Source organism: Zeugodacus cucurbitae, chromosome 5 (genome assembly GCF_028554725.1).
Source record: "Zeugodacus cucurbitae isolate PBARC_wt_2022May chromosome 5, idZeuCucr1.2, whole genome shotgun sequence".
In the NCBI taxonomy this organism is placed as follows: Eukaryota; Metazoa; Arthropoda; class Insecta; order Diptera; family Tephritidae; genus Zeugodacus; species Zeugodacus cucurbitae.
This window is the reverse complement of record NC_071670.1, coordinates 2,739,714-2,765,796: the sequence shown is the minus strand read 5'-3', so window position 1 is coordinate 2,765,796 and position 26,083 is coordinate 2,739,714. Positions and strand designations below refer to the sequence as shown.

Genomic DNA, 26,083 nt, shown 5'->3' with positions numbered 1-26,083 from the left:
CTTACCAAATAGTGCCAATAAAGCCTGCAATACGAATTGACAGTTACGTCGGTTCGCCTGTTTGCCTGTACGTAGTGTTACCTGGTCCTGACCAACCTCTGTGAGATCAAAACCAATGGATGCTAAAAGCTCGTGACAACCGGCAACGCGCCATAGACGCACACTTAATGGTATCTCTATGCAGGCCTCCGTTTCGGCGGCGCCTTTGGGTGGAAATTGTGCCAAAACATTTCTGATCAGTGTAATAATATCATCTGCCACATCGGCGCTATTGACCAACTTCGCTAACGCTTGTAAAGTGAGCGGCGTTAGTGCCAATAATGCCTGCAGGCTTGCGGAACATTGTGAAAGACGATCTTCCGGATCGGATTGTGGGAAGAAAACACTTGATGGTATACCATTAGCGGCAGGCTCAAAGCGAAAACCTACTGCCATCAGTAGATCCTTCCAACCACCCACCGGTCCAGCCTTATTCTCGATGCTCTTCTGTGTTGTGTACATTGCATTCTTTTGACCGCGATGTATGCGTTGTAAGCTCTTTTCAACCAGATGTAAGCAGACGCGTAGAGCATCACGGCATTTATCGGGCGTACGCATTAATTCACACAGTGCATTTCCCATCATGGCAACTTTGTTGGAGAGTCGCACATTACCACCAATTAGAAGGAACCCAGCCCAGTTAGCCGGATGAGCAAAATGTTTTGTGTGTTGGACGGTCTGCATGGCTTCGGCGAGAGCTCTGTGATAAATGAACGGAAAATGAGTTAATTCAGTTTATATCAACTTTTCAGTGAACTTACCTAGCGGCACGTGCCCCTTGTAAGAGTGCGGAGTAAAACGCACGCAGGAGTATTTTGGCAGCTGTCTCTGGCACAGGCCACAGAGATATAAGTACGGCACCCGCACCAGCACATAGCCAACTACCTGCCAAGTTGGCAACACCTGCACCGGTAATTGGTTCGATCGAGTGATAAGAGCTCAGCACAACCAGCTTGGCGTTGAGTTTCATAGTTAACACGTCAGCTGCGGACAGTATAAAGTCGGAGAGCTGTGGCAACTCTATATTGCCACCAGAAAGCTCATTAGTTTCTTCCTCCTGGGCGCCACCACTGGCCGTGGATTGATAATAACGTTTCTGCGTTTGCGAATCTACGACATCGCCTGGACTTAACACCACCGCTCCCAGTTTCCAGCTGAGATTAGCGGCAAAGTGCACGCATTCTGCGGTCGGCAGCTCGGATATAACTGCTTCTTTGGTCGCATTACAACCCGCAATGGCCTTTGCTTGTAGCATATCAGCAACCATAGCGGCTTCTTGCAACGAAGCAGGTGACTCGGACCAACCCCAGGTTTCGGAAAGTACGGAAGGTATGCGTGGACCCCCGACTACTAAAGCGGTGCTAAGATTTTCTGTTAGTTCGCGAGTGCGTAAGATTTTACTTTTCAAACGCAGCGATTGTAATGAGGGTATCGTAATTATGGAACAGCGTTCCGACAAGTATTCGCCGTCTTCTTTGGAGCTGCGTAATATGGCGAATGGCACTAAGTAAAGTTCATTTTCCAACACCAAAATAAGCTCCTTTCGTCCTTGTCGGGAAACTGAACAACCTGATGGTAGCAAATCGTCGAATGGTTCCAACAGTAGATTATAGAGTGTATGCAAACAAGTGGGACCCTGCCATGCGGGCAAAGTGGGTGCACGACGTGAGCGTGTAGAACCCTGTAGACTTCCTATGGATCGTGTAGAGCCTTGTAGACTTGCAACTGAACCACCAACTGAGCCCAAACTGAATAAAGAACTCAGTGAGTAGTTGGACGAATTCATTAAATGGTTACGATTGACCATACGCAGAAAACCGCTACGTTCGTTGGTAAAATCATCGAGTAGATTTTCGGAACTCGAGCGCCATCCACTACCATCGCCTTCGAGTAGAACACTATCTGAGTTGACGCCTAAATTATCGCGTACCATGTTTATGTAGCGTTCCAGGAGACTACCTTTTCGCTGTGTATTCTTAGAGTGCTCTGTAAGCTTCTCAGTGGATATCTTAAGAGTCTCTTCATTTATGTGCACGACATGGAAACGCACAATTCCTTTCTGTGGCTGGAGGAACCAAGCGTAGAGCTCATCGCCAGCCAAACTAAAGTATAGCACGTTGGTTTTGGTGCGATTAACAATGTCATAGATTGACTCGCTGCAAGTAATGGTTGTTTTACGAGAGATACTGTTCGTGTCTGGACTGGTACGCGCTTTGCAGCGTTCAGCGGCCACCAAGGCATCTTCATTACGTTGTGTAGCGACAAGTATTTGTTGTAGGATGTGATAACAAGACGTTTGCAGATCGAAAAGTGTAGTACGACCTTCTGGACTGCGTTGATCATAACGCACGGACTCCAGCAGCTGTGCGGCAGTTTCCATTTGGGTGCGCGCGTCTTCATTGTCATCGGAAGCGCGTAGAGCAAGACCTGAAGTGGAAATGTATTAATTAAGAAAGGAAATGATTTACAAGGTCGACTGACTTACCGAGTTGATATCTTATTTTGGCCTCCTCTTCCGATTTGTTGATAGATTGCGCGATCGACAGACCCTGACGCAGATAGTTAATAGCTTGTGTATGCTGACCCATTTGATGGAAAACACGTCCTATGTGAGTAGTGGGTAATAAAGAGTTATTCAGTGATATTTATTAAATTTAAAGAAATACTTACCAAGAGAACCGCAAGCATATGCTTTGCTGAGCCGATCTGCTGTCAGCGACAGTTGCTTCTCATAGAACTTTACCGCATCGACAAAGCTGCGTATAGATTCGTAAACTGCGCCCAAATTTCCACAAGCACGCGCTTGTAAGGCACCAGCGCCCAAGTGTTCACACATTTCTAAATCCATTTTATGCAAACGTAGAGCGCCATCAGCATCACTCATACGTTGATAGACATTACCCAAGGCGCTAGTGGCATCCGAAACTAAAGCGCGATCGCCCAGCTCACGTGCGATTTCTTGCTGATGTTCTAGACAGTTGACAGCCTGTTCGTAGTTACCTAACGCTGAGTGTATATTTCCTAAATCACCATATGCAACAGCTTTCACTTCAGGACTACCAAGTTCGTGCGCCACAACCAGTCGCTTCTCTAAACATACAAGCGCTTCTTGCAGATTACCAAGCGCGCGATGACTATGCCCGAGTCCACGATAAGCGCGTTCCTGATCGCGATAGCTTTGCAGTGCAGTAGCGAGTTGTAAATGACGTTCATGGCACTTAATGCCCTCCTCAAAGTCCCCCAAGGCATCGTAGCAGTCGCCCAGATGACCCAGTGCACGCGCGCGATCATGCTGTGTGGTCGGCATATTAACGCGTTCCAGTGTGCCCAATTGTTGCTCCAAATAGCCGATGGCATCTTCGTAAAGACCCATGTTAAGCTTGGCAATGCCTAGATTGCCGTAAGACTGCGCTTCGATGCCAGAGTCCTGGAGTTCTTGCGCACGCCCTAGTTGGTCCTGATAACACTTGACCGCGTGCTGATAGTTACCTAGCGCCATGTGTACGGCACCCAAGTGGCCATGCGCTTTGCATTCACCAGGCATATCGGACATTTCCTGCCGTAGCGCCAACTCTTGTGTATGATAGCCGAGCGCTTTATCGAATTTCTTGATGAGTCGATGAGCCAAGCCTAGGGCACCACATGCAGCGGCTTCTAGTGGCCGTTCGCGTGCATGTCGCGCAAGTGTAAGTTGACGCTGATACATTTTAACTGCCTCCTCATGCTCCGCCGTGCGTACTAATATGTCACCGATATTGCCGAGTGCGCGAAATTTGCCTGGCAGATGATTTGTCATGTGCGCCACCGCAAGGAAATATTTTTGACATTCCAAAGCAGCTTGCGTATTGCCTAAGGCCAAATGCGCTAGACCCAAATTACAATAAGCGCGTCCCATATTTATTTTATCCTGCAAATCCTTCGCCAACGCTAAGTCTTGGTCGTAGTAACGCACTGCCTCACGATAATTGCCAATGCAGTAGTGGACATAGCCCAGAAAGTGACATGCCTTACCCTCGGCTGCCACATCGCCCAATTCCTGCGAGAGCATTAAATACTGTTCATAGTAGGGCACCGCCTGAGCGAACTCTTGACGTGAACTGAAGCAATTGCCCAAATTAAGTAGGGCGCAGGCTTCCCCCGCAGTGTCCTTTAGTTCACGCGCAATATTCAAATGAGCGCGGTAATGCATCAGCGCCATATCGTGTGCACCCAAAGCTTGGTATGCAACGGCGAGATTGCCATGTGTGGATGCTTCAGCGCTGCGATCGTGCACCTCCTTACTGATCGTCAATTCTTGCTTGTGATATTTGATGGCCGCTTCATAGAGTCCAGCGGCGGAGTAAGCATTGCCAATATTCCCATAAGCGCGACCCATACCGGCGCGATCATGCAACTGCCGCGCAATTGTTAGATGTGCCTGATGCAACTTAAGCGCGGCGTCGTGTTCTCCCAGTAGTTGATAGACAATACCCAAATTGGAACATGCGCGGCCTTCTCCCACTTTGTCACGCGCAGCTAGTGCCATTTCTAGTTGCTTCTCATGCCACTTCTTCGCTTGCACGCAGTCGCCAGCGCAACGTGCTGCGTGTCCTAACCCTGCATATGCGCGCGCCTCAATATTGCGATCACCCAGTTGCTTTGAGATGCGCAACACTTGCTCATGAAATGTGATTGCTTGCGCGAAATTACGTCGATAATGATGACTTGAACCGAGATTGGAGTAAGCACGCGCCTCCTCCACTTGGTGGCCTAATTTGCGCGCGAGACGTAAATGTTGTGTGTGACAATCGACGGCAGAATCGAATTCACCCATTGCTAAGTAAACGGCGCCGACATTGCCGATCTCACGTGCTTCCTGCAAACGATCCCCGATCTGTTTCACCAGTTGCACACATTGCTTGTGGCTGGCCAAGGCATTGGGATAATCACCAATAGCGGTGTAAACGTGTCCCAGTGACGTGAGTGCAGTGGCGGCGGCTTGTGTATCCTTACACTTCATCGCGAGCACAAGTTGGTAACGATGCGCAGTGAGCGCTTCCTTATATGAACCTTGACTAAAGTAAGCCGAGCCGAGATTACCATGTGCGCGACACTCTCCTGCAGTATCGCCAAGACTTTTTGCCACCGCCAAGTCCTGCTGCATATAACCAATGGCTTTATCTAACTGATTGAGCGCCCAATGCGCCGAACTTAAGGCACTGAAAACAGAACCTCGTAATTTTAGCGAGCAGGAACCAATGCGCAAGGCTGCCTCTAATACCGTGACCGCCGAATGATATTGACCAGCCTGTAGTAGCTCCTGTCCCACCACAGATATCACCACGAATGGCGACTGATCCAGATTCATGGCGCGCAGTTGTTGAAATGTGGGTTCCAGCGCATGACGCAGCGGACTCTTCACTGACGCCTCCATCAGGCCGGCCAGCAGCTGCTTGTGTTGTGTATCTTGCGCCAGACCAGCGCTAAATGAAGCTAACGCCTCGCCATAACGACCCAGACACTGCAGTGCGACACCTTGCCGAAAGTACGCCTTCGGCCATTGCGGACACAATTCGCGTGCCTTTGTGGCGTCCTGTAGTGCGAGCGCGAACTGACCCTGCTTGAGGCGTGCCGCCGAACGATTGCTGTAGAGTATATAGTTGCCGGGATCCAGCTGCAGCGCGTCGGTATAGAGCATGACGGCAGTGACAAAGTCGCCACTCTGGCAGGCGGCGTTCGATTGGCGCACCTTCTCCAGAAATAGTGCGCGGTTGGCGGCCGGCAGCTCTGGTGTGCATTCGGGCTCATTCTGTAAGTAGCAAAAGAAAGATTGGGTGCGTTAGTTAGTTGGTTGCGCAACTATAATAATTTGAGAAATGCACATGTGGTCGCATAAACCTGCTTCAGAGACCGCGCGGTGCGCAATTTTTATGATGGGAAAATGTGCAGCGATTAGGCGCACGTTTAGGCATTTAGCCACATTCCAACACAGTAAACGAGCGCGCGCGCTTAGTAAAAAAATCTCAGCTGGACGCGCAGTGCGTATGTAAAGGAAATGAGCACAGCCGAGTAAAGTCGCACGGCGGTGACGGTGATGAAGACTCCGCGCATGCAGCGCACGCCATGCAGATTAACAAGTTGTGGATATTTTTGTAACACAGTGGCACTTAACAGCCATCACAAATAGCTTGGGCGTAACTGAACGCGTAAGCAGCGTTAAAAAGTCTTAACACTAATCGAACGCTCGCCGAAAGAAATATGTAAGTGATTGCAGGAAAGCAATAAGCAGAGCTACAAAAAGCTACAACGCAGATATTCGTACGGAACGCAGCCACAAAACCTATCAGCAGTAAAACCATCAGCCGCTACGAAATTATCTCCTACCGACATTATCAATATCATAATCACCATTACAAGCATTCGCAATGGTCTTCGCCCCACACATACGCAGCGCAACACAGCAACAGCCGACAGTCGACAGCCGCGCCACGCAACGGTTGAGTCACGTTTATGCTTATAAATTCACTTGTTTGGAATGTTTCACTGCAACAACAACAATACATGCGCGGGCATACAATGCTCAGCAAGCACTACGCAGACAATTGCACGAGTCCATTGGCATGAACAAAAAAAGTTCGCTAATAAAAAATAACCATTTACTGCCGCTGTGGCAGCAACAACAAATCACCACAGCAAAAGTCGTTGCAAGAACGCATATGGTCAAAGAAAAAGCGCGCTGAAATTAAGAAGAAAAAAATTGAATGCTTAAATGAAAACATGCCATGAAAAAAGGCGCTGAAGAAACGGTGCGCGCATCACTCGTTGCCGCTACTCAATTTTTATAGCAAAACCCGACAGATTGCAAATTACTTTTTGTGCTGAAATTGCCATAATTTTTCTGTAACAACGGCATATGGAATACGCGCCGGCAAGCGGTGGATCAGGTGATGGTGTGTGGCTAGTTGCGCGGCAGCGTAGCACGGCTGTATCGTGAAAGAGTGACCAAAGTGCTGTGCAAGTTTAAGTTGAAAATTTGGTTTGGCTTACAAAAACGTTTTGTTGCCAACGGAGCTTGGCGCTGACAGGAGAGCGGTTTCTTATGAACTAACTGTGGTTCTTCCGCACTAACTGTGGTTCAGACGCAATGTAGAGTGTGCCTAGGCTTCCTTATGGGGTTCCATATATAAGTTCACTGGTTTAGTGACAGTCTCCTACGTAGTCTGCATTACTGCCTGAAGCATTGTTTCGTACTTGTCTTTGCTGAAAGAAGAGAGTCGTTTAAGATCGACTTGTGGTCCTTCCGATCTTATAACACAACTTGGAATGTGTCTGGAGTTCCATATATGTCCACTGGTCTCCTACATAGTCTCCATCAGTGGCTGAAGCCTTGTCTCACACTTGTCCTTGCAGACAAGAGATGGATCTCTTAAGATCTACTTGAGATCCTTCCGCTTTTATGACGCAACTTGGAGTGTGTCTAGGGTTTCATATAGGGTTTCATATATAATTTCATATATAGTTTCACTGCGTACAGTCTCCTACTCCTCCTTCCTTGCCTGAGATTTTGTCCCACACATGTCCTTGGCTTGCTATAAGCTCCATTCGAATCTTATCCACTGACATTTTCATGACTTGTCTCAGATCGGAGCCGAGTCGGAAAACATTAGCTTTGAAGCATGCCATATCTTATATGGCGGTCCATAAGGGACCTCTTCGTAAGTTTTGATTACTCCTTTAATCCTTTTGAAGCAAATTATGGCACTCATTCTTATGTCAAGAACTGTTGAAACATTTCTGCTGGACTGTAGTCATCTTATGCTTAAGAACTGCTGAGAAATTGCTAATGCAGATACCCACTCTCAAATCGAAAGATATAACGATACCCGTAATCATTTTCTCAATCGCCGACTCATTTGAATTTTAGGTGGCAACCCTATACCAGCAACACTCTTGCAACATTTGCGTTCAAAATAGGTTTTGAGGTGAAGTAGCTGAACTTTTCGCCTCACACGTCAACTCCTGAGTCGGAGTACGACATCGCCATCGCATAGCTTGGCGTAGCGCTGCGCTCTCAAGCCGCCAAATAACCGGATATTGCAGGGTCAGCAACAGACAAAGGTCGGCACGTACGCAAACAAGTGAAGTTGAGCATAAAAGAAATTTATGAAATTTATTTCACTCGAAAGGCGAAAGGGTTGCACACCACAAAATGTGTGTTTAAATAAAATAAAATTTTGTTGCAACTACTTGACTAGCAAACACTCGTATAGAGTATAAGCACAACTGAAATCAAACCTAAATGGCTGAAATTAGCTATGCGGAAGCGCGTTCAAGTGCTTTTAGCGGCTACCCACGATCCGTGGCACAACATGCTGTTGAGCGCATCCATTTTTGGTTGCAACAGCCGCGGTAGTGGCAGCACCAACAGCAACTCAATGTTTACATTTTTAATGTGGCAATTAAATGCGATGACTATGCAAAAATGCCGAAAAAACGACATGCGCACTACAACAACAGCGATAACAAAAGCATGGAAAATAGCTGAAATTTATGTAAAGACGCGCTCGAGCAGCTAATAGTTGGCGCAGCGCAGCAGCAGCAGCATCAGCAACATGCGCGCAACATACCAAAAATTGTAAATAACAAGCGAGAATTTAAATTGCCAAAGCGTGGCTGGCTGACTGGCAGGTCGGTGGTCTTGGCGCGGAGCGCGCCGCGCGCACAAACGCCTGACGGAAGTGGTCGAGCGCGCATGCAAATCGCAGTGAAATGGCCAGAAACACGGGAAAATATCTAAGCTCGCAGCTGCCACAGCTGCGCATCTGCATAAGACAAGCGTGCAACAGCAAAATTTTTACAAAAAACAAGCTATTGTTGCAATGCGCCAGCAATAGCAGGGACAGTGTTGCATTGCGGCAGTGTTGATAGTCGCTGAAAATCAAATAAGAAGTCGGGCCAAACAAGCGTAAACATTTTAAAGCGACTGTGCCATTGTTGGGCTTACACACACACACACAGAGCGCGCTCATACATACATACATATATACAATTGGCAAATAGCCGTTCAGCTTTTACTAAAGTGATTTTCTGCGTTTCTGTGTGTGTGTGTCTCCAACTGTTTATTTGTTCATTTGTTTGTTTTTGGCTAATTTCGGTTTGTGTTGCCTAATAAAAATGGCGCCAACGCTTCCCGCTGCCAGACGCCAATAACACCAACAGCAGCGCTGACGGTCGCGACCAGCAGGAAATTGTAAAATCGTAAAAAAAATTATTTCTATTAAAGAACAATGTGTGCAAAATGTTTGTGCAAATACTGCTGCTTGGCGGCGGCTTCTCCTCCTTTCATACATTTTACGATGCGAATTTTGTGGCGATCAAGGACGACGAGTTGCGTTTGCTGACGCACGCGCAAGATTTAATGATGTTGGGTAATAAAATATCTGTACGAGGTGAGGTAGTGCCGAGTGATGGAAGAGAGTTAGTGAAATGGCAAATAGTTGAAGAGATGATGGAAAGTCGCATGTAAGTGTCTCTTTGAAGAAAAGGCCGTTTTGCTGTAAGTTGGAGTTTGTTGAGTGCGTCTTTAGCGCGAGAATTTTGTTGTGGTTTTAGTGAAGAGATAAGAAATTTTTTTCGCAAAAATTCTATAAAAGGGCAACCGAATGACAGGTGTTATATAAAGCTCATATGGAATCATATCGTGAGGTCATATTCTCATTAACAAGCCATTAACAAGTGACATTTCGAATTTTCGAACTTTGACATTTCGAACTCCATATTCTTATTCGCAAATTTAGCCAATTTTTCGAACAAAGCAAAATCGTTTCTTTTAAACCCATTGTTTTCGAGGTTGTCTTTTCTTTCATTGCTGATCTTAGAGTCTTTATATAATTCTCAACAAAGTTATTAGATATTACTGTATAGTTCTTAACACACTTATGGAATATAAATAACCTAACAACCAAATCATTGGTTCTAACTTATCAAAATAAATCCAGATCAGCATTTACCCCACTTAGACACCCAACCGCATTACCGCAGCGCTTCCGTTAATCACTTTCAAATATTGAAAGTATTCTAGATTGCGAAAAAATATGCTGTCACGTCGTTCATCTCCTCTCAATCTCACATAACGCTCAATGACACATAGCAAAAACGCAAATGTGCTACAGAATTGTTTATTAGCGTAATTTTGTATTATTGGAATTTTTCGAAAAATTATTTTACAATTATCACAAATGTTTCCTCTCCTCCGACCCATCTATGGCACATTAAGCGGCCCTGCCCACTAACCAGCGTTGCTCACACATATAGCATTTCTACGTAAGCAAAAATTTTTGACGCGCTCAAAATACAGCGGCGGCTTATCAGTACACTGTTTGTGTTTATTGTTGTTTTTCTACCCGCAAGACTCTTTGGCAGCGTCGCTCATGTTAATATAGCGTGTTATAATCGTAAAGATAATGACGCGCTGGGAAACTAAGTTTAACATAACAATAACATTTTATATGACTTAATTCAATGTTATACAAGTTAATGTATATATGTATATTGGCACAGTCATAAAATTAATCGAAACGTATATTACCTATTTGGGGGGTTTGTTTATGCGGTCAAATTGTATGAGACTAAACATTGAGGCAAATATTGGCGCTATGAAGCGCTACAAATCACGTAAGCACGTAATGACGTAAATTGTGGGGCGTTCGAAGTGTGAAAAGGACCTTTGAAGGGGTTTTTTGTTTATCTATGCTAAGTTATCAGGTTGGTAAATATCTCCCTTCCGCCTTTTTGTCTTTTGAATTCCGCGGTTTTGTATAAAGCAATACAGATACGCTTAATTATATCATCTACTGAGAAGAATTGGACCGCTTGAAGCAGGCGATCGACCAGAAGCGTCTAGGATTGGCCAACAGGAAGGATGTAGTGTTCCACCAGGACAACGTCTGACCACACACTTCGTTGATGACTGGTCAGAAGCTACGGTTGTGCTATGTTATGTTATGCGGTGCTATGCTATGTTATTTTATGCGAATTCCATCACATTTTGGTTGATCTCACAATCATTTTTCATTTATGTTTTTATTCTATGCTTTTTTACTTTAAAGCTTCAATTTTTTTACCAAATTTAATTTTGATTCTCCACTTGCATGCATTTGATTAAGCTTTAGTTCGCTAGGCTGATAAATGCAGTTTTTATCTCATTTAATTTTTTCCGCGCCGTTTATCTTTGTCCCAATCACCCTCGTTCAATGTTTTTAACCTTGGCGCGTCGTACTATTTTGAAAAAAATGTGTCTGTGTTATATTTGAAGCGCAACAAAAAAAAAAAGATTGCTGCAGCACGAAAATGGCAACATGCATCCTGTTTCTTTCATCGTGTTCCGCTGTCATGTCGCATTTTCAACGTCAATGTCAGCATCTTGTCATTCGTGCATCCTCAAACTCAAACTCAGCCACAGCCACAGTCAGCACAGCCTCACTACACTCTCACAGTCATATACAAATACACATACAATCAAAGAAAAGCAAGCGCATGCAGCCAGCGTCAGCAGTCTACTTGCCCTCGACCGCATAGCTAAACATCATTCTCAGCCTTAAACTTATAAGCAGCCGCCCAGCCTACATTGGCTGTTGTACGCTGCTGCAGCTTGTATTTCAGTGTCAGTCGTACACACAGATCCTTAATGCCAATTGTTGCTGAATTTGTGTGTTTTTTTTGCGCACATTCGCTTGCCCTTGTTCTCGACTTTGCCGTAGTCTGCAACTACTTTAGTCTGTCTGTCTGTCTGTTCGTACGTCCGTCTGTGGCCTGTCAATAAGTTGATTGTCAGCGCTTCATGTCGTTTCAGCAACAAACTGCGATTATTTTAGTAATTTTTTTCCCTCGATTTTCGCTGGCCTCTATTAAACGCGCCCTTTTACCGCGTCTCGGCGCGCCATAGTCTGCGCCGCATGGCAAAGGGAAAAACAGCCGAACGCGAAACCCTCACAGCAATCATCACAAACAATTCAAAAGCCAAACCAAACCAATGTCAAACTGAAAACAAGCGCTTTCCTAGCAGATTTGTAGCTTGAGAAGACGACGGCGCGCGCGCTTGTACTATGCGACCGTTCGCGTATTGCTGTATTGTTGTAAATGTTGTTATGCCGTGTTGTTTGGATTTTTCGAAAATTGGCGCCCATTGGCATGGAAAAGTCATGTTGCTGCATGCCAGCAGCATGAAGGTGACGCGCGCTGGCTGTGACCGCCAACCAGACAGTCAGCTAGTCAGCCAGTTAGCGCGCTCGAGTCGGTAAGCCGTTGAGCCGTCTAAACGCAAATAAAAATGCCAAAAACATTTCGCGTCCGTAAACAATGTGTATCTATGTAACACGAGCGTCGCGCCGCGCAGCAAGAACATTGTTTGCAAAGCGAACCAACCAATGCCGTGCAACACTGCGGTGTGCACGTTTGCCCCGTTTGCTAAACGAGAAAAATGCGACGCGCGTACAAAAATTCCAGCAATTTACAAGCGCTTAACCCTTGGCGCGCCAAAAAGGAAACGCAAATGACGTTACAAATCCCCGCGCAGCAACAAATATTAGCGGCATGCTGCACTGCCGCGCGGCTTATATTCGCTGCTTCGTGCACATTTCGCGCTTTGCTTTCTTCTGCAGTCATCCGCTACTTTTTCACATATTATATTTTTCTTACATTTGCTTTACATTTTGCTTTGCTTCCTTTGCAACGTGCTCATTGTGTTGTGCTCTGCCACATTTCTTTTACTGCGCGCTATAAAATAATTAGCCGCATTCCTTTGCTGCTGCTGCCACCACAATACTACTTTCAGCTCGCTGACTACCAGCACCTTTGATTGGCCTGACTTGGCTGTGACTGGGCTGCCGTGCTGCGGCGCATAATAAGTTAAGGCTGCAAGGAGCGCGCGAATGGCTGACAGCGCACATATATTGCGCTATAACTGGCCCGACTCGGCGCTGTCGAGGTCTGATTGAGGTCACGTTACAAGTCGGCTGCCAGTTATTTGCAAATGGCAGCAATATGTTTACTGCTGATTTTTTCCTATGAAATATTTGCTGTTTTCTACAATGTTTTGTCAGGAAACTTTTGTGCATTTAATTAGCTTGGTTCAAATACTACTGAACTGCTGCTCATTTCATACCGCCTGAAAGAGTCTTTAGTAGTTATTAGCTAACGGAACTCTTTAAATGAAACGGTTATCCGTTTTCCGTATTTCGAAAGAGAGTATTTTCCGTTTTCCTTTTAAACGATAGAAAAGCATTGAACCTTATCCAAACGATTCAATTCTCTTGCTATAGAAGAAATATTGGGAGTACTTCAAAGACCTCGTAAATAATTCTTTGAAGGTCTATCATAGGCTATGTTCTTCGGAAAGCAGTACAATATGAACCACCAAGATGAGTTCGAGTTGACTTTGGGGTCTTGGCATTATTTTTGATATAGAAGAACTCGAAGAACTCAAGACCTGAACTTTATCAAGCTTCCAAATTTTACTGAGTCCAAAGACCAGCGAATATCCCGTATTGGAACTGATCTTTGATCTCCGTAAGACTTGGAAGTTTGATAAAGCGCCGGTCTGGAGTTCTTTCTTATACTACCTCGAATTTGAATATTATAGAGCTACATGGACTCCAAGATTGATTTCATTAAGAGCTATTTTGAGACATTCTACTTAACAGAGTTCTTCGGAGATCTCTGTTGACATTTGCATATGTGTAAGCAGTTATTGCATAGGATTCGGAAGGAACTAAAAATATTTGGGATGACTTGCTTGATCTTTAGAATTCTTTATTGTATAAAGTTGGAATACGAACTCTAGAAGCTGAAAGCAGCTGAGGCATCGAAAATCTTGAGTTCACTTAACTCTACAATGTGTACCAGCCAGGTTATGGTATAAGTATTTTAACGCTGAAAGGACTCCAGACACGACATCACCAATGAAGAACTATTCACCTAAAGAACCTGGCTTAAGGATTCGGTAGGAAGAACAGGACTAGCTTTCCGTTGATTTAAATTTCGAAGTCTAAGGCAAAACCCTCTTCTTAAACAATGTGTTATTGAAATTTGTCTCGTTGCAAGGGCTGGGGTTGGCTTCTGTGTTCTGGTTAGGATGATCAATATTATATATGTGTTTTGAAATCGATCTTTGCCGATTTGTTTGTCGATTTTTTGTTGATCAAGCAGGAAGCTCAGGCAAGTCCAACGGAGCCTTGAGAATAATCTCTAATGAAATCTTTACTTCACAAAAGAATCAAACCAAATGATAATTGAAAATTTTTATTGAACCATTTTTTCGCGTTCACTTTGGTAATTGAAAATATTTACGCAATTATACACCTGCTGCAAGCAAATTGCCTACGCAACTGGCACACAATACGCACCACAGTGGTGCAAGTAGTTATGTAACTATGCAGAGCCGTTCGCCTGTCGTGCAGTCATCATAAATCCATTAAACGTTTTTAATTGCCATAATTTTGCGAAAAAGTCATTTGTGTGTGCGCAACGCAATGGTGAGCACGCTAGCCCTTCCAGCGATGCAGCGGTGTATGCAATTTCAAATGTGCACATAAAAATGCGCAAATTTACGTGGCATAATCACTAATGCCACAAATGGTTGCAAATTGAAATTTAATCAATGCACTGAATGAATTTATGGCGACACAAACGGTCGAGAACAACAAACTAAGAAAAAACTAAAAACAAACAAAAAACACGACGGCGTAAACGAAATAGAAATGGAAACCCGAAAAGGCAGAGCGCACAGCGGTCGCAACGCGGTAATTGTGGTGGCAAGTTGAATGCGACGAAAGTCCAGTGAAAAAGCAAAAGTTAAGCAACGATGCGTAGAAGGCGCCGTAGGAAATGATATCACACAGCAGTGCTGGCGGTGGCGGAGACAGACGCATGTGTAGCGTAGAGACGCAAACAAGTTGCAACAATCATTGCGCCGCATCGCCGCTGCCACAGACGCGACTGCAGCTGTCAACGCGTAGCTCAGATGACAACGCACTGCAAGGCAACACCGCAGACGCGCCGAAAACACGCGATAACATAAAAGAGTTGCACAAAAACAAATGCAACACATGCGGCGGATGAAATTGAAACTTAAAAATAATAAAAAAGGCACGGCGAAAATAATATTATTATTATTATAACAACAAAGCTAATAAAAAACTGCGCTAAGCGCTCAGCTAAAAACAAGAAAAAAAACGTTTAGGTGCAGTTTTGCTCACTTACAGTGTTGCCGTATGGTGAATTAAGGCGCGGCACAGCACATCATTTCAACAACTACGCGCCGCGTTGTGGCATGCAACATTGTTGCGTGGAAAAAACATTAGCGCACACAAAATATGTGTAATAGTAATAATGGTGAATGTAGTGAAATGACGATTACTAATGTAAAACGATAATAAATGTTGGAATTGGCCAGCATTTGCATGCACATAACGAAAGACTTAAGCGACAAACTTGCTGAAATTCTACCGCGAAGAGTTGGCGTTTGACGTGTCGAGACGTAGGCGACCGGCCAAAGCGCTTATGTTCGCAATTTATGTGAAGAGCACGGAATTAGTTGAAAAAAATGGACGCCTCAAAATCGTTATTTTTATGTTAAGTAATTCTGCTGGTTTTTATTAAAATCATAAACAATCATAAATTGTATGGAAAATTGCTGCTTTTAATAGACAAGTTACGTTTGTGCTACTTTGTCGTGTGTGCATTGCATTGCAACATTGTTGCAGCTTCCTTAGTTGTGGTGGCACTAAATGAGCTCTAGTTTTTTATGCTGATCTTTCTTCTATTCGTTGGTGATGCTGTTCAATTTTTTTCTGTTTCTCTTGTAATTATTGTAAAGCAGCGTCAAATTGTACTCGTTTAGATAAGCTAAAGATAGAAAGAATTCCTCTTACGCCACCATCATTATCAATTGCCGTTGCCTTCGTTTCCTCAATATATGCCGTTGTAAAAGCTCTATGTGAGGTTAGGAAAGCCGTTAGTATAGGAAGATAATACAAGAAGACTAAGGTATTGACGATAGAAACAATGCACATTTCTTCTATAAACATTTCCAGTTGCTTAATGGTCCAGTAGTCTTGGTCGTAGCTCTAAGTAAACCGAATGTTCGACTAGGAACATTGAAGATCTCAGTTAAATATGAGAGTGAGTATTTCGGCTTCATTAGCTGGATTACAAATCTTCCGATCAAAACTCAAAGAGATAAAGATAATCTCTAAAAAACGTACAAGGAGGACAGCTATCCCTTATCAAAGTCGTTTGGAAGCGTTGGTTAGATCCACACCAATTTAGACGAACTCATTTTTGATATACTCTGAATGTTTTTACGATCGAATATTGCAAGAACTCGGTATTCACAAAGTTCGGTTGCGATTAAGTTCAGAACTTTGTAGAGAACCTTCGTCCCAAAATAGTCTAAAAAAAAGTCCGTCCAGAACTATCTCTCTGAAAAAAGACGATGGCGTTAAAGGAAGTGGTTTTCCTCAAGGACGGATTTGAGGCTCCGGTAATCACCGAGTGCTGGTTAGGTATACACCAATTCGGACGAAGTCATTTTAGACATACACTTTTTTCATATTCTAGTAGGTCGTAATTTAAACTCTGAATGAGTCTTTGAGGTCGCTTACTGCGAGAATTTGACCTTATATGAATTCGAGTAGATTAATGAGTTCGGCCGGTCTATAAAGGACCTCCGACGAAGAATAGTCTAGGAAAAGCCGTCTAGAAGAACTCTCTCCAAATAAAGACAATTGCGTTATTCCAATGAACGTCTTCGAAGCTTCGGTAATAACAAATTACTTTCCAGGTCCACACCAATTCGGCAGAACTCGTCTACGACATACTCTGATTCCATATACAAATGGAATGGGTCATAGTTAAAACTCTGAATGGGTCTTTGTGGTCGGTTACTGCGGTGCGATAAATTCCAGAACTCAGCAAAGAATTATTTAGTAAAAATCCGATTAGAATGATTTCTCTGAAAAACGACGGTCACGTTAAAGTACTGGTTAGATCCACACCGATTCGGTTTGTAAATGGAACGATCGTAATTTAAATTCTGAATGAGTCTTTATGGTTGGTTACTGCGAGATCTTGGTATGATGAAGAGTTCGGTTTCGAAAAATTCAAAAGCTCAGTAACTAAACGGTTTAGGAATAATCTCTTTGAAAAAAGTCATTGGGGCTCCGGTTATAAAAATATTCTGTTTCATATTTAAATAGATGGGTTGTAATTAAAGCTCTGTATGAGTTCTTAGGGTCGGTTACAGCAAATTACCTAGGGAACGTCCACTCAGCTCGTGCTTCCATTAGTCCGTGAGGTTTTCTTTCCTCAAGTGCCGCATTACTTTTCTACTCACTCCTTCATGGAAAAGGCACGTGCTTACTTATGTTCCTACGCTTTCTTCTCGCAGTCCCTATGGATTTTCTAAGATAATTGGTGAGTCGTCAATATTTTGTCAATGGCTTGACTGACACAAATGCCAACTGCGCCAGTTTGCCCAGTCCGTGGTGTTTACGCCGCTTTTTCAGTGTCATACTACATTTCCACTTTTTCAACTTACTCATACATGGCTGCATATACATATGTATGTATGTATGGTATGTATGGTGGCAAACAGTCCAACACCTCCAACTGCTTTCCTGCGCTTCCATGTAAACCATTAAAAATAATTCAATCATCGAAATTCCAATCAACACATTCCGCACGTCAATGATCGCATTCCATTTCGGTGTCTCGCTGCCTTTTTTGCTCGCTTTGGCTTGCTTGGACTTACTGGTGCAGCACTGCGCAGCGCCTAAGCATTGCATTTATAACAATATGTGTATATTTGTTGTTGTTGTTGTCTGTTTGTAAACTTATTATTATCTGTTCTTCTTCTGCTTCTTCTGCAATTGCTTCAAGTCCAAGCTTGAGTGCGTGCGTGTGTCTGTGAAGAAAACATTTATCTGTTCTTTTTTATTGTGCGCCATCCCCGCTCGACCATTCCAATTCTCTTGCTGTCTCATTTATTTATGATTTGCTGTTGTTTTATTGTTGCAGTTGTTGTGGTGCGACTGCACATTATTTGTTATTGTTATTGCTTTTGTTGCTACACACACACACACACACATCAGCATCAGTATTGTTTTCGTTGTACGCCTTTAGCTCGCCAGTAACTCAAACTCACTCTGAGAATGCGTGATATGCGACTAGTCGAAAGGTGTAGAGCACTAGCAGCGCAGCAGCAGCGGCGTCTCAATGCAACGATTCGCTTGCTTGGTTCCATAACCTACACAGACGCAGCACACATGTGGCTAACGAAACTCCACTGGCGGACGGACAGACGCTACAACCATGGCAGCAAAGCAGCAGACGCAATCGAGCTAATGGTAGTAGCGCGCATTGGCAGTGCTGGCGAGCGGTGTGCGGCGGCAGTTGAATTTAATAGCACAGTAAAGGCCGTGATAAAGCTGGCTCAATGACTGGCTGGCTAGCTGGCAGATGGCGCGGTGCAGCGCGGCGACGTGTGTAAATTGCACTGAACTTAATAGAGCGGATGCAGTGCTGACTTGAGCGGCGGCGCGGTGACGCAAGCGCGACAGCATGACTTTCCTTGGTTAGACGTGTGTATCTGCACGATTGCCTCGACTGCATTGCCGCATGACCGCAGCTCAGCATCGTTTTGTCTGCTTGTGTCTGTTTCCTTGATCATTCGCACGGTTGGAGCGCGATCTCAGCGGACACAGGTGGTGCGGTTATGCACTACACTGCTCATAATCACAAACTGCAACAGTGATAGCAACAACAATAATAAATAGCATGGCAAAAAAATGAATGCAGCAACTATATAGTTAATTTATGAGGCATTCATATGTCGTCTTTACTGAATGTGTGTGTGTGTGTGTGTGAAGCTCTCTCTTTATAAGCGCAAACGATTTGTTTGTGTAACCTCACTCTGCCATTCCAAACCTACATTTCGTTTGTGGCTAGCTGAGTGAAAAGAATTCGCGAATTTTATAACAAACACGCGCGTGTAATTACACAGTCACACACACTCACACGCATCAATTAAAATACAACTCTACAAAAAAGTAAGAAACCTAAAAAAAATCGCATTTAAATGTCTATGTGTGCGTCTGCCTGTTTCGTGCAACATCTGCTGGCTTCTATGTATGTGTGTTTTCTATATATACATATAGACACGCAGCAATAAAACTAATCGTAATAATGATCAACGACCGCAGCGTCAGCAATGATTTACCACAGCATCCAGACAAGCGCGATAAACAAAATAACAACAACAACAACACAAACACGAAAATTATTCCAAACAAATCACTGACAATAAAAGAAAACCACAACATACATAAGAAACCTATGGGAGACAAAGACCACAACTAACAACAAGGTCGCAGCAATACGCGCTTGCGTGAGCCCATAGACACTGAAACTGTGTGACGTTCGCAACAAATTTGCACATACGAATGACCCAAGCAGGCAAATAATCAGAAATGTTCGGTTGATTCCATCGGATCTGCAACAGTTCCACTGAATCACCTTTAAGAAGGTCAGTATATTCGAATTCGAATATTCGAACCGTTTCATGAAAGTATCGAGCTCGTATCCAACCTAGAACACGTATTTCTTTGTATCTAAGGGTTACCATCCGACATAATCTTCAGCCGTTCGACCTACCATTCATTCGTTTCAAACATGGACTATCTTCCTCAGCACTCACTTTCGATAAAGCTTTCAACCGATCATTCCATCGGCCGACCAAAACTGTATGCGTTCCAATAACTGTCCATCCGTTTTAATAATTATCTGTCTTTCCACGCCGGCATTTCCGTCCATTCGACCTTCTAACCACTTCCACTGGTTGATTAACTTTTCAACCGTCCCACGATTGTCTATCCGCTAGCATAACCAACGCTCTCCTCCTTCCTTAGTATGTTTACCTGCGTTCAATCAAACGCCCGCCACAGCAATCTCCTCCGCCACATCAAATCAAATCACATCGCATCGTGTCCGTCATTCTCCATATACTGCATACGTCTCCTGATTGCGTTGTGATCAACGCGTTCTGCGGTCCGCTCTGCCCAAAAAACATTCGCTTCATCCGCATAACCATAATCTTCATTAGCATCTATGTTCTTTAGCTAAGCGTACAACATTCTTGTGGCTCCAATACAACAAACACACATGATGAGATGAAAAAAGGCGTACGCCGTAGAGCAAATTAACTTTTTCGATTTATTCGTTCTGTGTATATAATTTTTATTTTTTTGTCCAACATGCATAGTTCTTTTATTTTATTTGTGTTATTGTGTTGCTTTCTAATATTCTACTATCTCTCTGTATAGTTGTTTTTGTTGTTTATTGGTTCGGCTTTTGGTGGCCATGCCATCTACTTGCACTTGATGAGCCCGCGGTTCGGTTGTTCATTGGATATACCGGAGTCAGCAACATGATTTTTGTAGTTTGCAGAGAAGTCTTTGGAAATTATGGTTTGAAAATTCCAGGTTCTATGAATATATAATATGCGTCTTAAGAGTTTGACACATCTTTGTTTCGAGAAACGCTGGACCAACTCGTTTGGGACCGTTGATAATGACTAAAAGAGACGAAATTTCAGTGCACCCCCTTTTATAAGTTCAAAGTGAAAATAACCTTTAACCACTTCTTATTGGTAGTAGTGTCTTCAAATAGGATCCTAACGAGTTGGTTCTAGCTCCGATCCGGTACAACTGTGCTTCAAGGAAGTCAAGGAAGGCGAATGCTTCGATGAAAAGTAAAGTGCGAGTTCGAAGAATGAATATGCGAGAGGAACCTTTATCCGTTATTGGTAGAAGTTTCTTTAAAAGGGATCCTCACGAGATGGTTCCAGCTCCAGTCCGATATGCGAGAGGAGCCTTTTAATAATAAAAGTTAGATCATTGTGACTGAGCTATTGAGATGAAAGTCTTATTACTGAGAGATACCTTTGAATTTTACATAGTCCTGAAGGCAAATATTAGAGCCTTGTTAGGTGGAAGTTTGCGATTGGAAGCTTGAAAAAGGTCAAACAATAGTTAGCGTTTCGAGATAGGGTTTCATTAGCATGCTCTTTCCAGCCATTTGTTTTCTTCTCATGCAAATCTTTAGGCTATTTATGCATTTGCATTCAGTTTTAATACACTTTACGCCTCATCTTGCCCGATTTCACGCTTGATGGGTTCTTAATTAAATAAAAATGGCGCAAAAGCGTTTAATAAAAGTGGAAGTCGAATAATCGGCAGTTAACTATAAATAAAGGTATAGCCAGGCAGTCAGCCGTCAAGGTATAAGGCGCGGGCGCAGACGCCGAGGCCGATAAGCATGCCTGTGCCTGCATATGCATGTGGAAAGCTTAAGCTCTTGCAGCCACACTTGAACATGTCCTGGTTGGGCCAACAACACACCTGCTGTCTGCTTGCCTGCCAACAGCCTGCTTAAGCGCACTCAAACTCCGCACTCCATAAGCTGCACATGAGTCTGATTCTTCACCCGCGCTCGTTGCGCATCCTCTTGCCGGCGCAAAGTTTAAGTTTTATTGCTTCAACTTTGGTTTTGGCTTCAGCTTCAGCTTCGTTTGCTGCTTGGCCGCCTGGTTGCCTTTTCGCTATGATTACCTGCACCTTTGATGCGCATGTCGAGATTAAAATTTAATTTAAATTTTTTTCACTATCTTTCAACGCTGCGCTGAGCTTCCTGCGCGCTTCAATGAGTTTGCTATTTCAGTTCGATTGGCGATTTGCTCGGTTTCCCTACACAAATCGGCGTATTTTTGTTGCTGTTGTGTTGTTGTTCTTTCTGCTAGTTTACCGCTGAAATGTTTAAATGGTGTCTGCTTTTGTTTTTGTTACGAGTTGTGATGTTGTGCAGAGTTGTGTCTTTGGTGTTTGTTCGCGTTTGATTTGCGAGCTTCGGCACTCTTCAGTGCATCAAGTCACGTCAAAATCTGCTTACAATCATCGAATTACATTTAAAACCTCAAAGGAAAAGTAAAAAATCGAAAGAAAAACAAAAAAAACTGAAAATAATGAGTTGTTGCAACAACAAGCTCAAGTTGCGCGCAATCGTAGCTGTGGTGGAGACACGGCGGCGTTGCTGCTTACCGCTGCTGTCAGCAGGCTTTTGTGGGCCGGCTGAAACGTCAATATCAGTTTTAGACAGAGTCACAGCCACAGTCGTCACCGCCACTACCACAACTACGACTACAACAACAAGCTCAGCCAGTTTCGCTTGGCACAACAACCGCCTCGGTCTCGCCTCGTTTGTTTGCCATTGATTTCTTAGATTCGATTTTGTGGCATTGTTTTTACGCCACATACTCGTGCTCAATGGCGTGGCTTTTTGTTTTTGCTGCTGTTGTTGCTATTGTTCTTACTGCTTCGTATTTCTTTGTAATGTGCTGAGCATTTCTCATGTCGATATCGCATTGATTGCAACCCGATTAAAATCGCTAAACGAGTTTTTCTAACCATCCATTTCATATCCACATTTTTTCCAATATTTTTTTGCACGCCATTCCTATTGTCGTTGTTGGCTGGCACATGGTGTGCGCAGGAATTAGAGCAGTAGCTAAGCGTGGCTAAAGTCAAGAACTGGTAGCTGCGGCTGTTTGAAGGACATTCCAACGTTGGGTATGCCGCTAGAAGTAGCTAGTTTGTAGCTTGTAATGTGAAAATATCTTGGAGAAAGGTTATGCGCTAAAAAATATTTAATGTGGGTGCTAACGGTACTTGTATTTTGAATAAGAATTGCTAGAAGAAGTTTGAAACGCCAATTTTCGGTAATTTATTGGATTTGTATTAAAAATAGTCAGACCCGAAGTTAACGAGATCTTGACGTTCTTCCTGAATGTTGTGCTTTTTACATAAGTCCTTCAGTTAGATTCTTTTAGATCCATTTGACTCATAGGTTCTTCAGTGTTTTTCGAATACCTTCATAATCCTATCAGCAAAACCATTTCGGACTTTCTTTTTGGGTCTCCATTCGTAGTTTCATTAACCTATTTCTTACCAAGCAATCACTGCACATTTAATCACGTTATCTCTACGCTTTCGAAGCATTTCTGACTATACTGTGCATTTTTTCATTAAAATTAATTTTATTTTTATTCATGAGTTGGCTGCGGCACATTGAGGAACTTGAACTTTTTCATGCTTATCGTTAGAAAAAGCGAAACGAAAATCACAGAGCATAGAAAAAAGCGCCCAATAAAAATCCAAAAACAGGCCGTGTTAGCTTTTTGAGTATTTCCACTCGTCGTGATTGTCCATTTCAGGTATTTAATTTAAAATCAGTTAAATGCATTTAATGGCTGAGTCGTGATTGGAAAACCAAAAACTAAAAATGACAAAAAAATAAAATAAAAATATTTGTACTACAAAATAAAAATTGAAACAAGCGACATTCTCGAGAAAAAAAGCAGTTGTAGAAGGTTCTGTAAGTTTGTATCGATGCCTAACTGACAGTTACAGACTCGGTGACAGTCTTTGGCTGCCGTCGTTTTGTTTACTCATATGCCACGGCCAGCTGCTGCGCGACAATTTAAGCACAGTTACACGTTGCTATTTCACTTTGTTTACTACGAATGCAACAGTGTGCATCGGCCGCCCAGTCAGCCGGTGTTGCAGCGTGCCGCGCCGCGCCGCATGTGTAGGAGACGTGCTTTACAGCAGCGCTTAATTTACATACAGTTTATTTTAATTGAATTCGTTGCACGTCGATTCTGAGAAGTTTGAATTCAGTGCATTTGCGGCTGCGCTAAGCATGTGAGCGGCAGCTGCTGCGTGTTCTTTTTTTAGTTTTATTTAATACAAATTAATTGGGTAAAGTGATTTTTTTGTTAGGCTGTTTAGCTTTGCAGCTTTGCTTTGTGACTGTCAATGTGAGAAGCAGGGAGAACTCAAGTGGTTAAGGAAGAAGTTGTGTTGAGTTGATCTTCTTTTGACTGCTAGCACAAGTCAAGAATCAGGACTACATATAAACAGATTTTTAAATTCTGATCCATGCAAGTGCTGAATTCCTAAAATCTTGCACTCAACTTTTTGTAGTAGCACTTAAATATAAAATAGCATAATTTGGTTGAGAATTACACACAAATGAAAGAAATGTTTGATTTACACTGCTGATATGTGGATTTTTTTTTTAATTTTTTTACGGTAATAACAAATTGTATGGTCTTACTCACCTCCGAAAAGTCTCGTTGCGACATCTTTATAATTTCCTGTGTTGCCAGACCGCCGCTATTTTCATTTGCATTGCAATTGAGCGGCAAATTCAATAAATTCTCATAGTTCGTCATTGATGTGATTATGACTGTAGTTTAACTGACGAATAATAATGCATGTATTTGTATATAATATTTTAAGCAGCTGATACTATCTGTAGACCCCAGAAAGATATTGCCACATTTTTATTTTACTATTTTTGTTTGCTTTAGCTGAAAAGGAGAAAGTAATAAAAAATTATTAAATGAAAAGAAAAATATATTAAAAAAATTAAACATAATTTATGGACTTATTGTAGCTTTAGTCAAAGTCAATCACACCAAAGCCACTAGTTAATGATTTTCAACTCGGTCTTTAGTGGGTGTTTACTTTCTTCTACTATTTAACTTTAACTTTCTACTAAGTATTCAGAATATCAATATTTAAATGTAACTACGTGTCTTATTACTCATCAATGCTTAAATACCGCCATCACTAGCGCATTCTTAAGTGAATTCAATGGAATGTACTTGTGTAAATATTTGCGCATTCTTGTGGCCCACCTTTTTTTCAACCAACTTCAACTTCATTTCCCTCTCCTACATCAATGGCATTTATGTATTTTCACCGTCAATCGCAAGTGTGTAGAATAGTAGCTTCATCATTGTATTATCTTTGCGGCTGCCTGCTTGCCTGCCTGCCTACTCACTTTGCCGCCTGGCTGACTGTCAACGTTGCACTTTATGGCTTTTACGTCAACGTTGACAATTGAATACGCAAATAAATTACATTTTTTCGGCGGCGACATGTGACAACCGCATAGCGAAAAGTACTCTTCTCAAGCTGATTCACGTATTTGCATTGGAAATCTTTTGTGAATGTTGTCAGTGGAAATGCGATTTGTTGTGATCTTAGCGGCAACATATCATTGAAAGTGATTACTTTTTCTGAGAATTTTCGAAATGTGCGGTTGTTGAAGACGACGGCTTGGTTCTAAAGAGAGCTTGAAGAGCACTTGTTGGTGTATATTAAATGACTTTGAGTGACTGCTTACGCGGCTTATTTTGCATGGACTAAGAACAGTTAGAGGCTGAAAAGGTATCCTATAAGAGTGTTAATAAGAAAGGATGATGTCTGGTAATGATATGTTTGGTGGAGAGAGATTGGAGATTGGATATATGAGTATGGAATAAATGGAAGATGGTAGAAAGCCTTTGAGAACTGTATGACAGTTGAAGAAGATCTGTCATATTAGATCTTATATTCAAAATGAACTCAATTAAAGTAATAATCCAAGAATTGAAATCTCAGAGAACCATAAACGGAGGATCCAAAAGAAAGAAAAATATAGGGTAATCTGGTTGGCCAAAGCCACACATGGACCTGAACTTAATAATATTTTAGAAGTCTAAGCAATCGATGTTCTTGAACCAAGAACAACTAATGAGCTTTTGAAGCTCAAGAATTTGGAGATCAAAGAATATATATGTATACGTATATGTATATATATGTGTGTATATATATCGTAACATAATATCTACAAAAGAGCTGAATAAGTTAAAAAAATAACAGACGAGCTTAAGAAATTGGAATGTGGAACCAATGAAAAAGTCGAGTAATAAAGTAACCTCGAGCAATGGCAATGTCGGTAATAAGGAAAATAGCTTCATCTCAACTTTGACGTATCGCAAATCAAAGTTGTAAACATATTCCTGCATAAATCTTGAGCTTATAGCAAGAGCAACGACCAAATAACTTCGTTTTAACTGCCAACAACGGTACACCGCACTTTCGGTACCAAAAAGTTACGCTTG

The 26,083-nt window shown here is 42.8% G+C and overlaps 1 protein-coding gene across 1 annotated transcript in view; it reads right to left on the bottom strand.

The window, feature by feature from the left end:
- LOC105208716 (tetratricopeptide repeat protein 28) overlaps nt 1-26,083 on the bottom strand; it is a 43,568-nt gene that overhangs the window by 2,440 nt on the left and 15,045 nt on the right. The window contains exons 2-6 of the mRNA XM_011178709.3: nt 24,251-24,502; nt 2,710-5,827; nt 2,525-2,644; nt 801-2,466; nt 6-739 (exon numbers count right to left, since the gene is read on the bottom strand). Coding sequence (XP_011177011.2) covers nt 6-739; nt 801-2,466; nt 2,525-2,644; nt 2,710-5,827; nt 24,251-24,364 — 5,752 coding nt within the window. The 5' untranslated portion in view covers nt 24,365-24,502. The remainder of the gene's footprint in view (nt 1-5; nt 740-800; nt 2,467-2,524; nt 2,645-2,709; nt 5,828-24,250; nt 24,503-26,083) is intronic.